Below are 17,108 nucleotides of genomic sequence, written 5' to 3'. Positions count from 1 at the left end.
AGCTTCCTTAGGCCATTAAGTCCTTTGGCATTGATGACGAATTTCCTGTGGCAAGGAAATCATTTTACTTTTGTCAGCTATTCTAAATGTCAATAGATTGATGCAGTTGGTTATGAAAATACCTATCAACATTCTGAGGTTCAGGCCCTCACCACGTGCCTTCTAGACTAATGACTCTCAATCAGGGGCTGCTTTGCCCCCCAAGGGACATTTGGCAATGTCTAGAGATGTTTTTGATTGTCATAACTGGGGGCAGGAAGTGCTGCCGGCATCAGGTGGGCTAAGGGTGTGGCCAAACACCCTACAATGGGCACAGGATTACCCCCACTACCACTATCAAAAGACCGTGCGGCCTGAAAAGGCAGCAGTGCTGAGGTTGGAAAACCATGGTCTGGACTATTCTGACGGACTTTTCACTATTCTGACCTTGTGCTCCATTTCCCAACCAGCATTCCCAAACCGTCATATTTATCCATCACTCCTAAGCTCCTGTAGCCCCAGTAAGCTCTTCATTGCCTACAAAATCAAGTCCTTCCTTCTCATCCTGGCATTTAGATCCTGAGAGGTTTTGCACACTCACATATCCACTCCCCAGCAGAACTCTCCCCCGGAGCTGTCATGGCACCACCCTCCGCACCACCATCCTTGTACTGCTGTTACCCACCGCCCCCCCCCAAACACACGGCCTGTGAGGATTCTCCCCACAGCTCTCTGACCGAGTCTCGCTCACCCTCTGAACCCCACCAGGCAGCCCGCCCCTTGCCGCTGAGTCAGTCTGCCACTCGCTCTTGTCCTCACCAGGGCTCACGTGTCACGCTGTCACACAGCCGAAGGGGTCCATGTGCATTTCCGTCCTGTTGAGCTCCGTTTCTACAGCATAAGTTGTGAAAATCACATTGTTGTATTGAGAGGTTCTTGTGAGAGTCAAATGAGCATAAAAAAGCACCCAGTGTGGGGCCTGTTACCCATTTTGTTGCTCAGAAAATTATAGAATCATAGTATCTATAGAAGCATACATCCAGGGGTCCATAGAATGTGCTTAATACATCTTTTAAACCTAACTACAACCTGGAAAGAGCACACATTCAGACGAGCCTGGTATTTGGAACTAACAGCAAAGAAAAACTTCCATCAGAAATCCTATACCAATTAACACGCCTTCACGCCAGAGTGAATCCAGGAGCAGTGGGTGTCACGTTCTCCCAAAGCGGAGTCTAGGCAAACCTTTCTGCATTTAACAAGTTAATGAACAGCTTGTGAGTAACACTTTGCCCACTCTGGCCCAATTTAGAAGGCTGCCAAAAGGATAAGATGTCACTATGCCACTCTGCTTTGCCGGGGTGCCAGCTGCCTTCTGCCTAAGTGCTTCTGCCCTCGACCATTGGAGAGGCCGATGTCCTGAGACAAGGCAGCACCAGGAGGATGAGGCTGCAGCCAGGGCCTGGCCTTTCCCCAAGCGGAAAAGGGCCTTGTCTCAGATCCTGTGAGAGAAGTGAGTGGGGCACAGTATTCTGAGCAGCCCAGGTTTGGCTTGAGGCCAAGCACTGAGTGGCAAACAAGAAGGAACACATTCCGGGAAGGCAAGGAGCCCTGCCAAGGCGCAGGCGGGCCAGCCACAGGGCCTGCTGGGCGCCAGGTGCGCCTCGGCTCCGGAGGTCAGGCACACAGAGGATGAACTCGGGTTTCTCTAGATGATCATTTCAGAGGCTTAAACGCCTCCCTCCGCCTCACTTTCAGAGGGCAGAGCCTGTGGAGCCATGTAACCGTTAAATTCGAATCCTCTCTGCTCTGGGGTCCAGCCCCTTATCTCTAAGTGAAGGCAGGAGGAGGAGGGAAATCTCACACGGTTTCTATGATTCTCTACCCTGAGTAGGAGAAGACGCTACTGACAAGGGAAGAGAGGAGGAAAGCCGGGGGTTTCTGTGCCCTCCTGCCCCCCGGGCCCCCCCACCACACGTACACACACCCCCTACACTTGTTCTTCAGCCCGGCCACTTCTGCCTTCTGCATGACCTGACCTCAGATCTGCAGAGCCGGCGGGAATGCTTTCCTCTCAGTCACCTCCAGCCTTTCCCCCAGGGATGAGAGAAGGGGGGAGAGGAGAGAAAGGACCAGAGGGCGCCAGGGAGACGTGGCCACGGGAGCCTGCCCAGCTTCCCAGCTGCCACTGCCAGGGCCTGGGGACGGCGGGGGGCCTTTGAGAGAGAACGAAGTCTGCCCCTCGCGCCTCGGTTCCAGCTCCTGCTGGACTTTGCTGCCACCTAGTGGCCCAGGGGCCTCGCAGCGCCCTCAGGGTGAGATCCACCTAGGGAACTGAGCTGTCCCAGCCTGTGGCTGGCAGGCCAGCTTTGGTCCTCTAGGATGCCCTGAGTCTGTGGTCCACCTCCTAAGAGAGAGGAGCAGCACAGGGCCACGACCTCACCTAGCTCAATAGGAGTCCTGATGTCACGGCCACCAGATGAGAGGGCCAGGGCTGGCTGGATGGGCACTTAGGAGTGGGAGTGAGGGCACTTCCTTAGTCCCAGGATATCTCTGGTGGGATGCAGTTGTCCCAGAGCCCTCCTCACTCCTGAATGCCTTTTTCACAAGAACTCCTGCCTACTCCCATGATTCTCCCTGATCTGACTAAAGCCCAGGATGCAAACTGAGGTTCCCACATAAAATAATATATATACATATATCTCCCTCCATTTGTCCAAGTTTAAGGCAGTTGTTTCTCCCTTATAAAGCTAGCATATCCCCCCAACTGTGAAGATGCTATGAACTACTCCCTGGAAATAGTGAAAAGGAGGTGTATGATCACATACAGAGATTCAGCCATATTTTTCTGCATATTGCATCCACAGGTTTACTTCCTCTAGCAAAAGAAAGCCCTTGGTTTCAGTAACCACTGACTCTACCAGCGCCAAATTTTCAGGCCTGAGCTGCCATACCCATGAATGTATAAAATCGAAATTCCCTTCTGCCTACCTCTCCAACCTCCTATTTTTTTTTATTGTGGTAAAATACATGTAAAATTTATCATCTTAATCATTTTTAAGTTTCACATTCACATTGTTGTGTAAGAGTCATCACCATCTCGAGAATTCTGTTTATCTTGCATAACTGAAACTCTATACACATTAAACAATAACTCCCATTTCCCTTCCCCGTAGCTCCTGGCAACCACCATTCTGCTTCCTGTTTCTATGAACTGGACTGCCACACGTACCTCACACAAATAGAATCATACAGTACCTGTCTTTTTGTGATTGACTTACTTCACTAAGCATAATGTCCTCAAGCTTCATCCATGTTGTACTGCATGTCAAGTCTTTCTTCCTTTGGAAGGCTGAACTGCGTGTCTGTACCATATTTTGTTTATCCATTCTCCTGTCAGTAGATACTTGGGCTGCTTCCACCTTTTGGCTTATTGTGAATAACACTGCTATGAACATGGGTGTACGGATAGCTCTTCAAGCTCATATTTTCAGTCCTCATGGGTATATACACAGAAATGGAATTACTGGATCAGAGGGTAATTCTGCTTTTAATTTTTTGAAGAACTGCTATACTGTTTGCCACAGTGGCTGCACCCTTTTACCCTCCTATCAATAGTGCATAAGGGTTCCAGTTTTTCCACATCCTCACTAAGGCTTTTAGGGATTTTTTTTTGTTTTCTTTGCTAGTAGCCATCCTAATGGATATGAAGTGGTATCTAACTGTGGTTTTGATTTGCATTTCCCTAGTGACAGTGATGTTGAGATGTCTGTTCGGGTCCTTTACTGCCTTTTAAATAGGTTGCTTTGTGGTCACTAAGTTGACCTCTCCAGCCTCTTTCATGTCAGTCTCGCATTGACTCATATTCCAGATTCATGCAGAGGTCTCTGCTCCTCAGAGACACATGCCTTCTCTCCTACCTTTCACAGTTGCCAACCCTTTGCCAGGAACATTCTTTCCCCAGCCCTTTTCATGACTGGCTCCTCATCCCTTCAGCAGCAACTTAAATCTCACCTCAGAGAACATTTCTTGACCACTCATCTAAAGCCATCTCCCTTTTTACTGTATCTCATATCAGTCTCTTTCCTTCACGGAACATGATCAGAATCTGCAGTTACCTTGTTTGTTCATGATTTACTTGGAACTTACGTTTATGTGGAATGCAAGTGCCGCAGGGGACGCAACGATACTGCCTGACTGGTCACTGCTCTCTCTGTCCTCAGCACCTAGTTTAGCACTAGCTCAGAATCTGAGCTCCGTATTTACTGAAGGAACAGATCACTACTAGAGGGGTGCCTCCCAAGGAGAAAGAAAGGTGATGTGGCCCAAATTGGATTTTTTTTTAATTTAATATTTATTTTTGGCCGTGCCGGGTCTTCACTGCTGCACACGGGCTTTCTCTAGTTGCTACAAGTGGGGCTGCTCTTCCTTGCCGTGTGCAGGCTTCTCAACACAGTGGTATCTCTTGCTGCAAAGCACAGGCCCTAAGCGTACTCGGGCTTCAGAATTTCTGGTGCATAGGCTTAGTTGCTCTGCAGCATGTAGGATCTTCCTGGACCACGGATCAAACTAGTGTGTTCTGCATTGGCAAGCAGATTCTTAACCAGTGGAGACCAGGGAAGTCTCCCAAATTGGACTTCAACCTCCAAAATCTGGGCTTGATATCATAGAAAAGGACACAGGAGTTTTCTCGCTCTGAGTTTGACTTGTAATTCCTGAGTCAGGAGTACGGTACTGTTCGAACCATGGACCTTGCTTTGGAATTGCCCAGGAGAAATGGGGAAGCATTCTCAGTGTCCACCCATCCAAGGCAGGACGCTGTGCTATGTGCTGTGACCATCCACACCATTCCTTAACGCCTGACGTATGAGCCAGCTTAGCTAAAGTCCCATGAGATCTGCAGTGTATTTGGGATTCTGGGAATGACTTGGGTTCCGTCAGTCTCCTTGATGCCAAATATGTCAGTAAGAGTACCTTTAGTGAGTAGTCAAAACCTAAAAATGAACTTTCCATACCACAGGATTAGAAAAATCAGATTTTTATTTTAAAATATTTTCAAAGTTTAATGCCATAGTGGAACAACTGAAGGAGAGTTGAACCAAATTCTCAAGGAATTAGAGAAGCATCTGCCAATGCAAGCAGGTCTGCATAAAGACACATGGTTTATAAATGGGCACAACAGAAGGTACCCTGGCCAAAGGAACAGGCTGGAGAACAGGAGGAGGAAACTGAGGGCCCTCCAGAGGGACAGGCACCCTGCAGTCACTCAAAGCTCTGGACCCCAAGAGGGCCTCCAAAGCCACCTACCCTACTGCACACCTCTTGCCCTCTCTGAGCCCCGGGCATGGAGACTGGAGGCTAGTTCACCATCATGTTGGCATAGCCACCCATGAATTGGCACCTCTCATGACCTCTGGCTCAACCCAGCAAGGTTCAGAGAATGGACCTGTTCTCCCTGCCCTTCAGCAAGGACCAGGGAGGGAAGGCGTTGGGGCAAGTAGGATTATTTCCCTGAAAACAGGGAGCTGTTTCCTCAAATAGAACGGGCATCCATCCAGCATGGCGCTGCAGGGAGAATGGAGCCATGAGTTTTACCTGAGACATACATCTTGAGTGAAAGTATCCCCCAAGGCCAGGCTCTGAGCCCGATCCTAGAACCTGGGATGGAGAGACCTCCAGCCTGAGTTTAGGAAGTTATCACCTCCTGTCAGTCCCTCCAGTCTTCATTCGGGTTTGTCATAAACAGGACAGTCACACTCCACAATAAATAATTTCCCCCAGGATCCCCGCACCACCCCCCCCCCCACCAGTTAACCTCTCAGGTGTCTGAAGGGGGGAAAAGTGGCTATTTCTGACCCCACCCACCCATCACCAGTGACCTTCCCTGATACGTCTGGCCTCCTCACTAAGGCCTTTCCAGCACCTCCAAAGACACTGTCTTAGCAGATCAGAGCCCCAGGAGAGTTTTAAGGCACAGAAGTTTTGTAGCATTAAGGAGACCTTGTGAGAGGAGGAGTCGTCTCTAAGGCAAAGCCACCATGTCCATTCTTCCTGTCTGCTACCTCTCTTGCTTCCAAAAGTATCAGACAGACCCCCTTGGCCTGGTCCCGGCAGTCACAGGCCCACCTTGGACACTTCCATCTTACTCATGGAGAATAGCGCCCAAGGTGTGGAGGACCCTCCTGCAGGTGACATAGTGAGCTCTGCCCTGTGGCTGGCCCAAGGCACCATCAAGCCCATCAGGCTGCCATTGGCCACGCCCAAAGTCCAGGCAGTGAAGCAGGGAGTACAAAGAAAGACCTCAAATCAAAGCTACTACCCTTCCCATCCCCCACTTCCCACATGGGGCACCTTGGAAATGTCTGAGCACACGAGGGGAAGATCGAGTACCTGGTCTGTGACCACAGTGATCAAAAAAGCTCTGCTCCACCTGTCTCACCAGGAAACAGCAACTAAGAACACAGAATGCTGGACCTCTGTTCTCCACAGCCACTGCCATCATCCCCTGCTGCAAGTCATGTGCTCCCAGACCGAGCCAGCCTCCTCAAGAGGGGTCAGAACAGAGCCTCTGCACAGAGCATGAACAGGCCCCTGGCTAGAATCCTGGCCACAGACCCTCCTCTCCTCATTCAGAGCTCACCTCACTGCCTCCAGTTTGCCCTGCATGGGCCGGCCCCTGGCCACTTGCAGAGAAACCCTTTGGGCCCCAGAACAGGAACTCTCGGGTGGTCCAAGTGAGAGCACAGTTTGCTGGGAGAGAGTGGAGCCCACGCTGCCAATTTGGGCTCCGGCCGCTGTCCCACCACTGGAGTGAGCCATGTGCTTGGTATCAGCGCATGACCTTTGTCCCTTGCAGTGGCCCCAAATGTTCTACCTCTGTGTCAGAACTGTTTCCAAGGAGCAAGTTAAAAAATTTTTTTTCACATAAGTGGCTGCTAAAGCTTAGTGTACAGAACTCCTTGTCTGTTTCCAGAGACTTGGCTTTCCATCTGAGTCCCAAATTTGTAGGAGTTTTGTAAACAGGTACTTCAGACCACTCATTTAAGGAGGGAGAAGAGCTGTGGGGAGGAGAAGGGTTCTGCAATATTTTCTTTCGACTCGATCTCAGCACAGCGGCAGCACAAACCAAGGGCATCGGTGGTGGCACCTTAGCACCCAGAGCATTCCTCTTGGAGGATTGGGGTCAAAGGCCAAGTGGCTGTTACCTGCACACAGAAGAGACGGCACACAGGTCAGACAAAGGGCCTAGAAGGCAGACAGACAAGTCAGTGGGTCCGCCCACGAGGGCGGGTCAAGGTGGGGTCTGTACGCCCTGCATACCCTGCCCAACCTCGCTGACGGCCAACAAACCAGCTCAAGGGCAAGGCCAAGACCAGTCAGACCAGCAAGGAGCCTGGCCATGGGTGTTGGCTCCTGTCCTTCACCCTCAATCCCAGAAGCATAAGAAAGAGAAGGGGCATCACCTGTGCCCAGGGACCGAGCAGCCCCAATTCAGGGAACATAACTGCTGTTCTAGCTGGGAGATGCGGAACGCCAGGTAGGATGAAGACATGACCAAGAAGCAGATCCTAGAGAAAGAGGGGTAGGGAGGAGGTGAGTCTCTCTCCTAGAAAGGGGGCATTTTTACAGGATCACCAAACATAGGAGTGGGACTAAGCTAGTTCCTGCAACCAGAGGAATTAAAGAACACTGTGCCTACAGCTTCGTTCAGACCTGGGCCTCTTTCTTCACAGAGGCCACAAGGGGGTCCTGAGACTCGTCCCCATGGAAGTGTCCCTGAAGCCCAGCAAGAATTGTGGGTCCTTCAGCAGAGCCCACCTTCCCTCTAACCAGCCACCGTGGTCCCATACCCCCTCTGTGAGGCCACTAAAATTACCCCCTCAGGTGGTAGCCTTTCCCCGAGGCAAGTGCTGAGGTTGACAGTCGATACCCAGCCGGCAGACCCAGAGGAAGGTGCCGATAAGGCGAGGGAATCCAGAGGCTGCTGGCTGTTCATAAGACATCCCACCAAGCTCACTGCTCTACTAGCTCTTAGACCGAATGACAGACAAGCCTGGGGTCCCAGAAAACACCCCAGTGGTGGGCAGTGGGAAGGCCATGGTCCTCCCCTGGTCTATCTGACAGGCCTCTCAGACTTTGCCAGACCCTCTCCCTCCCCAATCCTTTGCAACTTTTTCTTTCTTCAATAGTTTCATGTTTTGCCCCTTCCCCACAGCCTTAACCCTAAATTACAGGTTTGAAGGAATAAAAACCGGAGATACTTTCTCTTGCTCTGGAAGGGGCTGCTGCATGCCCACCCCTGCCACCCAGGAGCTTGCAGCTGACTCAGAACCTTCTCCCTCACTCTGGACACCGACTTCCCCACACACCAAGCCTCTGGCTTTAAACACCCAGACACCCAGGCAGGTCGGGTCAAGTATGTACCCACACCCGCCACTCTCCAGTCACCTACAGCACAAAGAAGACCTTCAGGAGCCGGTAATCCCAGAGCCTGAGCTCCCCGTTTCTCGTGGGCCCCTCCTCCAGCTTCTCCTCCTCACAGTCGGAGATCTCTGCAATAGGACAGCATTCGGCATCTTCCTGGGGCAGAAGGCAAGCCCCCAGCCCACTCCCCAACCCCTGTTCTCTGAAGCCACTTGAGCTCTTGGCTTTCCCTTATGGATTTGCAGAAAGAAAGAAACTGCCCTGAGAAGCCCTCCTGGCTGTGATGACCTCTTTTCACAGAAGTGGGAGGACGGAAAACCTTGTCTTTGCGAGCAGTTGCCATGGACAAGCACGCTGAACTCACCAGACCCCGGAGGCTTCTTGGAGGGGAAGAAGCTGTCCGTGGATTCCATGGATGCCCGAGAGATACAAGGGATGCTGTCTGGGAGGGACAGGGACCTGGAGGCAGGGCACACTTTCCTCCACTTCATCTCAGGGATGAGGGCTTCCTGCAGAGAAGGCAGGAGATACTGTCTCACCTTGGCCCTTGAGATCTCACTTGCCCTAAGGATCCACACTAGGTTTATCAAAGCCTTTCCGGATATTATCAGTATGGATGCCTAGCGAGCATGAAAGCAGATACCCAGAAGCAGGGAAACCACAGCCACAGCAATCACATTTCTCATCTGCTCCCTTGCTGTAACCAGCCACTCTTCCAGGGGACGGTGTCTTTGAAGACTGCTAGTGTAGAACCAGGACATGAGGCAACCCAGGGGCGTGCTCAGATCAGCTGAGTCCAGGAGGGTCAAAAGATTTTGGACGGGCATAAACTCGCACTCGCTATCTCAGATGGAATAAGTTGTGCTTCCTGCTAATCTGGGCTCTGAGTACATCACTGCCCTTGGCAGGGGCACTTAAGGTCCCCATCAATAAAAATGGGAACATTGCCTTCCATCCCCTGCATGGCATTGTGCATATCACATGCTTGGCTAAACACTTAATAGTTACAGACAGAGACTTCAGAACACCCTGGAGTCATTGCTATCCACTCACCCCAACCCCTATCCTAGAAACTTTACTTACCCAGGATCCCAGGAACAAAAGAAAGGGCCGGGACCTCGGCAAATCTACAGCCTGCCTGTGTTCTAGAATGATAGCCTTTAGAGCTCTATCTCAGGGACATCAGCCCTTTGAAGGCCCTCCTGACTCCATTAAAGGGAAGAGGATGGGTTGCTGGCCCTATACCTACGAAGGTGTAGGGGTCCAACCAGGGCCAAGTTCCGGAGGCTGGGCATGTGTTCTGCTCAGAACGTCAACATAATCTGCCCAGGACTCTGCATGGCATGGAGGGTGGTGGGTCTTGGGGACACGCTGACACAGCATGCCACTGGCTCTTGACCCTGGTGCCCCAGTTCTGCACTGTGGGTCCCCCTCCGGGAGTCTCTGAAGTCTCAAAGTACAGGCAACCTCAGGCCAGCATCTTCTGCTCCCAGCCTTAGTTCTCACCAGAGACTCGCACTCAGGTTCCTCAGGAAATTCTCTTACACACAGACTCTTCTTGCTTGAAGGCTGGCGACAGAAGGGAACAGGGGTTACCTGTCCATCACGGAGCAGCCAGAGTCAGACATGGGGAGGGACGAACACTCTCCAAGAGAGCTTTACCTCCAAGTGAGCCCTTTGGGTCAGATGGAGTCTAAAGTGTTTGCGGGGAGGATCCCTAGTTAATGCTGAAGCAGAGGGCAAATCCAAGGGGAGGCACTCCCCCACATGCTGCCCTCCCCCTTCCTCAGCACAGGCCAGAGAGAGCTGAAGTGGCCACACCCCATAGGCAGAGTAACTCAGCAGTGAACTCTTCAGGCTGCTCAGGCCAGATGTGGAGTCTCAATCGGGGCCGGGTTTGGAAGGGGTGGGGCTACTGCCCTGACACGGGGTAGAATGCCTCGCAGTGAGAGGCCTCACCAAGCACCAGAGTGCAGAGGGACAGGTCTGACTTGAGGTGTGCCCACAGGCCGGGGGCTTCTCTTCCCTCGGTCTGTCTGCACCGAGGAAGCACGAGCGAGGGCTGCACATGGGACACGCAGCGGCCCGATGGCCTCAGTGAGACAAGCTCCCCAGCAGAGACACCCGGCCCAAGGACTGCCTCCGATTCACTGAGCCTGAGCCTGTTACTCCCTCTCTCTGCCCCGGTTCCCTGTGCCCAAGAGATGGGCCGACCTCCCCCAACACCCACGTCCCAAGGCCCCAGTCCAGGCCTGAGCAATCTCCCGGGCCCCAGCCCTGCCCCAGGCTCCATACCTGTAGGTGGGTGCAGACCCTTCTCAGCATGTCGTATACACTGTCCCGGGAGAGCAGGGACACAAAGACATACTGGAATATAGAAAACAGAAAGGGGCGAGGTACATAAAGACTTGGGAGAGTGCCAGGCTCAAGCTGTGGACTCCTGGGGCTGGGATGGGGAGGTAGACAAGGGAGCGCTGGCCCAGAAATTTACTGACCTTCTGGCTGGTGTTGGTGGTGATGGCCAGGCCATTGGGAAGGAGCCGTGCCATCTTGTGTTTTTTGATCATTTGCACAGACACTACGGGAATGACCACCTGATGAGGGGAGAGGCAGGCTTCTCTCAGGACTCACCCCAGAGGACACAGTCCCCCTGCTTCCTGCTTAGGGCCCCAGCCATACCTGGCAGTGAGCCAAGCATGAGCACCACGGACAAGTCTGGCGCACAGGGAAGAGTATCTGAACCTCCCACCTCCTCGTGTGGGCTCCCTTCCCGTTATCTCCCACCCCAAGGCAGCACACTCCACTCCAGGCTCTTACTCCATCATCTAAGAGGCACGGGTGGTTGCCCTGGTGAATCCCATACTCCAGTAAGATTCCCTGAGCCACCCCACCCGGCCACTTTATGACCCCGAAAGTGTGACAACCCACTCGGTTTCTGAAGGCATTTAGGAGGCACCCCATAGGCAGAGTAACTCGGCAGTGAACTCTTCAGGCTGCTCAGGCCAGATGTGGAGTCTCAATCGGGGCCGGGTTTGGAAGGGGTGGGGCTACTGCCCTGACACGGGGTAGAATGCCTCGCAGTGAGAGGCCTCACCAAGCACCAGAGTGCAGAGGGACAGGTCTGACTTGAGGTGTGCCCACAGGCCGGGGGCTTCTCTTCCCCGGGCTGAGGCCTTACCACTTATTACTACCTTGATATCCTTGCCGAAGAGGCTGGCATGGAAGCAGAGCCAGTTGGGGGAGATGTAGAGCCGGCCCTGGAGAAGCAGGTCCCTCTGGAGGGCACAGGAGCACACTGGGAAGTCACACGAATGAGACCGCCGTGAGCAAGGCCCGGCCAGGAGCCCCAGGGCCTGGGTCCTCCCACTCGGAGGAGTCCAGAGTCCAGCCTCGGGGACTCTCCTCCTCAGTCCCCTCCTCAATCCCAGGCCCCAACCACCCATTCCCTCAGCACCCTCGCATCCTTTCCTGAGAATCCTGACCACCCCTAGTAGTCATGTATGGATGAGAGAGTTAGACTACAAAGAAAGCTGAGCCCCAAAGAATTGATGCTTTTGAACTGTGGTGTTGGAGAAGACTCTTGAGAGTCCCTTGGGCTGCAAGGAGATCCAGCCAGTCCATCCTAAAGGAGATCAGTCCTGGGTGTTCATTGGAAGGACTGACGTTGATGCTGAAACCAGTATTTTGGCCACCTGATGTGAAGAGCTGACTCATTTGAAAAGTCCCTGATGCTGGGAAAGATTGAGGGCAGGAGGAGAAGGGGATGACAGAGGATGAGATGGTTGGATGGCGTCACCAACTCAATGGACATGGGTTTGGGTGGACTCTGGGAGTCGGTGATGGCAGGCAGGCCTGGCGTGCTGCAGTTCATGGGGTCACAAAGAGTCAGACACGACTGAGCGACTGAACTGAACTACTCTGCCCGCCCCTCCAGACTGCTAGATCCTTCCTCTTCCTCCACCCATGCCCCAAAAGGTCTGCTGGGTTTCTGCGCTGTCCCCCCAACCTGGATGTTCACCCCCATAGGCAGAACCTCTTGCCCTGCTCTTCCCTGGAGAGAGGGCCTTGATCGTGCAGATGTTCTGACACACTCCCTGAGAGGTCAGAGCAGGAAAGAGTAGTCACTGATAAGAGCAGAACAGAAATGAGATTTGGAAGCCCTGACATTCAAGAAAATCTTCACAATTCAACTTCATGTCTCAAATCAGCCCAATCTTCTCACACTTCTGAAGAAAAAAAGACCAACCACTTCAAAGGGCAGCCAGTTCCCATGGCTGAACTTGTGCCTGGAGGTTCCAGGGGGAGAGGCCCGCTCTCCCAGGGAGGCAGCTCACCTTTGAGAACCACTTCCTCCAAGGGAATGTCCTTAAACAGCTTGTGGTACTGCTGGTTGTATTTACTCCGTAGCGTCTGCAAAACACAGGAGCTGGGTCTGAGAAGTCCCAGGAGATCATACCACCAGAGGGCCCTGCTCCATCCACCAGGAAATAAGGCCACAGGGTGTGGGGGGCCTCCGGGGTCTTAGCCGTGAAGCAGCAGTTGAGCAGCCAGTGGGTGAGGAGGGCTGACTTCTGAGCACAGCTTGTTTCCTGGTGACATGGGGTCTTAAGAGGCAGCCCATGACGGGAAGGGGACACGACATCCACCCAGGAGGGGACATCCCCCAGGTTTCCTGGTGACAGGCCTCTGGCCACAGAGTCGACAGTCACCAAGGCAGCCCAGGACCCCCTCCCCCGGCAGGTAGTAAGAAGTTGGCCTCCACACACTTACCCCTTCTCGGCTACACTTCTTTACATCTTCACCCTTCAAGCCTTCTGGCCAGGACAGACTGCAAAGGAGACACGCCATTGCAGGGGCAAGGAACCTCGAGTTTCCCCCGTGCCCCCCGCCCCATGCATCCTTGGCGCCAGTTCTGCCCTGGCCTCAAGTCACCAGCTTGGGGCAGAGACTGGAGACCAGGGCTCGTCTCCAGGGGCCACAGCAAAGTGGGGAGCCCAGCAAGCTCAGAGCTCGCCCTGGGCAGGGGCACTGATGCTACAGGGAGGGCTCAGCCGTGCACAGCCACCCCCAGCCCCAGAAGGTATAGGCAACCTGAGCCTCGCCTCCCAGGGATGGCTAGAGCCGACCACCCCGGGGGTCAAAAACCCCCTCCCGTTTCTCTGCCCGAGGGACAAGCTGAGGAGCAGGCCCAGGATGAATGAGCAGGAGGCCAGGGATGGGGCCCAGTATGGGGAGTGGGTGGGGTGGAGGCGTCAGACTCACTGCTCTGGGGCCTGGCCATGGGCCATGATCCCAGCAGGACTGCCCTCCTCGCAGCCGCCTCCCTGGTCAGACTCGCCTGACCTGACGGAGGCTACCAAAGCTGCCAGAGGTGGGGTGGGGGAGAGGCTGCTGAAACGCAAACCTTTGCCCTGTTCAGGTTGGCCTGAGGACAGGTGGGCAGAGAGGAGGATGGTAACCCGAGAAGCCTAGACTCTGCTAGGTCCCAGCGCCCTGGGCTAGGCCTGGGGGTGGGAGGAAGAGGCCCTGGGCAGCCTATGCCCAAACTGACCCCATGACGCAGCCTTAAGGCCCCCTTTCTTACAGGTCACCTCCCAAGGGCTGCCCACCTCCAATCGGACATATGTCTGACTGGGAAATGGGCCTCACCTGGTGTCTTGGGCTCTCTGGACCCCACCTAGCTTCTCGGTGCTCTTCTTCAGAGAAGCCGTCTTCCCACGCATCTGTTGGTTGCTGAGGAGAAACGGGCCCTCATCAGGAAGGCGGGGTCTCTGGGGACACCCTTCCTGGCCAGCTCCAACATGCCCAGGGCGGCTGCCTCTGCCCCCCACCCAACACCTGCCCTGCTATTCCAGGGGAGGCTGGAGATGCCACAGTCTGGAGGCGGCACCCCAGGCAGGCGTTCGAGGCGGCTGAGAGAAGCCTCACTCACCGGCCCTCCTGGAAGCCTGAAGTCCAGTTTATGCCTGGGTCAGAAGGAGAATCAGCCTCCCAGGGAGCTGCCAGCCCCACTCTTAAGAAGGCAGCTGGGAGGGAGGCCCCTGAGACTTGCTCACACCTGAAAGCAAAAGTTTCAGAGCGCCCAGGCAGTATTACCATAAAGCGTCCCAGCTTCTGGGAAAGGACTCCAGCACAGGAGGCCTTATCAAGGCTGAGCAGCTGAAGCGGCGCAGGTGCGTGTGTGGACGTCAGCCCACAGGTGAGTGTGGGCTGAGGGGCGGGGCTGCCCCACACCTGGAAGCGGCCTCGACGCCTTCACGCTGTCAGGGTAGCTCGTCCCTGAGAGCCAAACCATCTCAAAAATGTCCCATAGAGAGGGCCCGGCACGGGGCAGACAGGTGGTCACCAGGCAGGCGGGGCTCCCCAAAGGCTTTTCAGTTCATGCCTCCACTAAACAGCTCCAGAGCCTAGGGTTCACCCTTTCCTGCTCCTCCCGAGCAGAAACACTAGGAATCAATAAAGCCTGAGCAGGAAAACTAGCTGAGTGAGCCCAGGGGTGATGGGAAGAGAGGGTGGCCAAGGAGGGCAACGTGCTGGCCGTGAATAGGTAGCGGGGTCTGTGCGCTCGTCTCTCAGCAGGCAAGGAGCTGGAACCTGCAGATCCCGGCACTCCCTCCCTCTCAGCTGCGTAACCAGATGACGTCAAAGCTCTCTTCAAGAACAGAGTTATCGCCTCAGCCGAGATCTGCCAAGACCCTTCCAGGTTATTAACCTGACCCCCTCCCACCCTACCATTGTGCAGACAGGAAGCTGAGAGGCCCGCCGAGGGGCAGGCTGTACCAGTGCCGCATAGCAAGGACCAAGGAGCTCTCACCCACCAAACGGGCCAACCATGTGGGCTGGTGACCTCTGTCCTCAACCGTATGGAGAATTTTGGTGCACATATCAGGTATTTCCTAATCTTGCAAAGTGACAGGTTGTGCTAGTGATTTGACCCCTTGACTCCTAAAGCTAGGGCTTCCCAGGTGGCTCGGCAGTAAAGAATCTGCCCACAATGCAGGAGACTCAGGAGACATGGGTTCATCCCTGGGTTGGGAAGACCCCCTGGAAGAGAAAACGGCAACCCATTCCAGTATTCTTGTCTGGAAAATCCCACGGACAGAGGATCCTGGTGGGCTACAGCCCATGGAGTCGCAAAGAGTCGGACACAACTGAGCATGCATGCGTGCTCCTAAAGCTAACTTCTGGATTTATTTGGGTCCATCACTACACATTTCACAGAGGTGCCCCTCCAAACCTTCAGCTTTTTAAGCTTATTATAGAAAATACAAGAAATATAAAATATATAAAGTACGATGATCAAAAATCACGCATAAGGGACTTCCCTGGTAGTCCAGTGGTTAAGAATCTGCCTTCCAATGCAAGGGATACCAGTTGGTCAGGGAACTAAGATCCCACATGCAGAAGGGAAACTAAGCCTGCGTGCCACAATGAAAGAGCCCAAATACCATAACTGAGACCCAACACAGCCACAAATACATAAATAAAAACAGTTCTTAAGAATCACCCATAAGAAAGAAATTCCCGGGAATTCCCTGGTGGTCCAGTGGTTAGGACTCTGTACTTTCACTTTGAAGGAGGAACTAAGATCCTACACACTACAGGGCAGGGCCAAAAATAAAAAAAATTCTCCCTCAAATCACACAAAGAAAATATTTATTCATAAATATATAATTTGTGTGAGTGGGATTATATATCACATAACTTGTATGCCCTGGTTTTGTTGCTTAACATGATTTCATGAGACATTCCCCATGTCACTATTCGGTCCTTGGATAGATTCTCAGAAGTAAAATTAGTGGATGGAGAATGAGCATCTCTAAGGATCTTTTAGACCCAGTTCCAAAGTGCCTTCCAGATGCTATACTGATGATGAGAACAGCCTTCAGCACTATATGAGGGTGCCCACTGCCCTACATCCAGGCCCTACATTGGCTAGTATCTTTTTCTCACCTTGCAAAGTTGATAAGTTAAAATATATTATTTTCATTTCTATTTCTGCTTACTGATAGGTTCAACATTTTTTGCCAAATACATTTTGACCACTGGGATTTCATCTGTGAAGTGTCTATAAGTATCTTCATGTCTTTCTTATTGATTTGTCTACCTTCTTTGTTGAGAAGATTCATCCTTAGTTTATCATTTTTGCAAATATTTCCCCTATTTGCCTTTTATCTCTGTCTATGGTATTGCTGCTATATTTGTGTTTAATTTTTGTATGGCAGATTCCAGCCCTTCCTTTCATCTCTCTTTTCCTTTCTTGCTTTGAGTGCTTCGATAGGAGAGGCCCCCGAGGCAAGTGTACATAAGTCAAACGAGCTTGAACCTGCAGCCCAGGAGCCCTCTGGGCCTCCAGGGAAGAGAAGAAAGATGTGGGCTCCACTCTAAGGAACACATTCCGGCCCGGACAACTGAGCATAAAACAGGACTCCAAGAGGAAGGAGGAGGAGCTGGGCCATGGTTTCAGAGGCAGGAAGCCTGTCCCTCATGTACTAGAAAGTATGATTCAAGTTGTCAGGGCTGCAGGGGCTCAGATGACGCACAGAGTCAAAGTTACAGCCGGATTCCCAGAGAAAAGGAAGCTGAGCCTCACCAACTGGGTGGGACTGCAGTCCTGCTTGGCTTCCTCACTTAACCCTGCATGGACAATCAAGCCTTTGCATGGATTCTAAACTAACTAACTCATCCTTAGGTTCAAAGACCTC

General features: G+C 52.9%; 1 protein-coding gene across 6 annotated transcripts in view; it reads right to left on the bottom strand.

Moving 5' to 3' along the window:
• Positions 1-5,001: 5,001 nt before the first annotated feature.
• Positions 5,002-17,108, bottom strand: part of GRAMD2A (GRAM domain containing 2A) — a 34,168-nt gene continuing 22,061 nt past the window's right edge. For 3 of the 6 annotated variants that reach the window (XM_043920614.1, XM_043920610.1, XM_043920615.1), the window contains exons 2-12: positions 14,053-14,136; positions 13,174-13,231; positions 12,738-12,813; positions 11,595-11,698; positions 10,899-10,997; positions 10,699-10,770; positions 9,910-9,972; positions 8,768-8,912; positions 8,432-8,531; positions 7,443-7,547; positions 5,002-7,184 (exon numbers count right to left, since the gene is read on the bottom strand). In XM_043920614.1, the coding sequence (XP_043776549.1) occupies positions 7,181-7,184; positions 7,443-7,547; positions 8,432-8,531; positions 8,768-8,912; positions 9,910-9,972; positions 10,699-10,770; positions 10,899-10,997; positions 11,595-11,698; positions 12,738-12,813; positions 13,174-13,231; positions 14,053-14,136 (910 nt within the window). In that variant the 3' untranslated portion in view covers positions 5,002-7,180. Of the gene's footprint in view, positions 7,185-7,438; positions 7,548-8,431; positions 8,532-8,767; positions 8,913-9,909; positions 9,973-10,698; positions 10,771-10,898; positions 10,998-11,594; positions 11,699-12,737; positions 12,814-13,173; positions 13,232-14,052; positions 14,137-14,335; positions 14,462-17,108 lie in introns of those variants that run through there. The other 3 variants (XM_043920612.1, XM_043920613.1, XM_043920611.1) reach the window with 3 other exon arrangements.

The sequence above is a fragment of the Cervus elaphus genome, chromosome 12 (genome assembly GCF_910594005.1).
Source record: "Cervus elaphus chromosome 12, mCerEla1.1, whole genome shotgun sequence".
Lineage (NCBI taxonomy): Eukaryota > Metazoa > Chordata > Mammalia > Artiodactyla > Cervidae > Cervus > Cervus elaphus.
The sequence above is the reverse complement of the archived record's forward strand: the minus strand, read 5'-3'. Positions and strand labels throughout refer to the sequence as shown.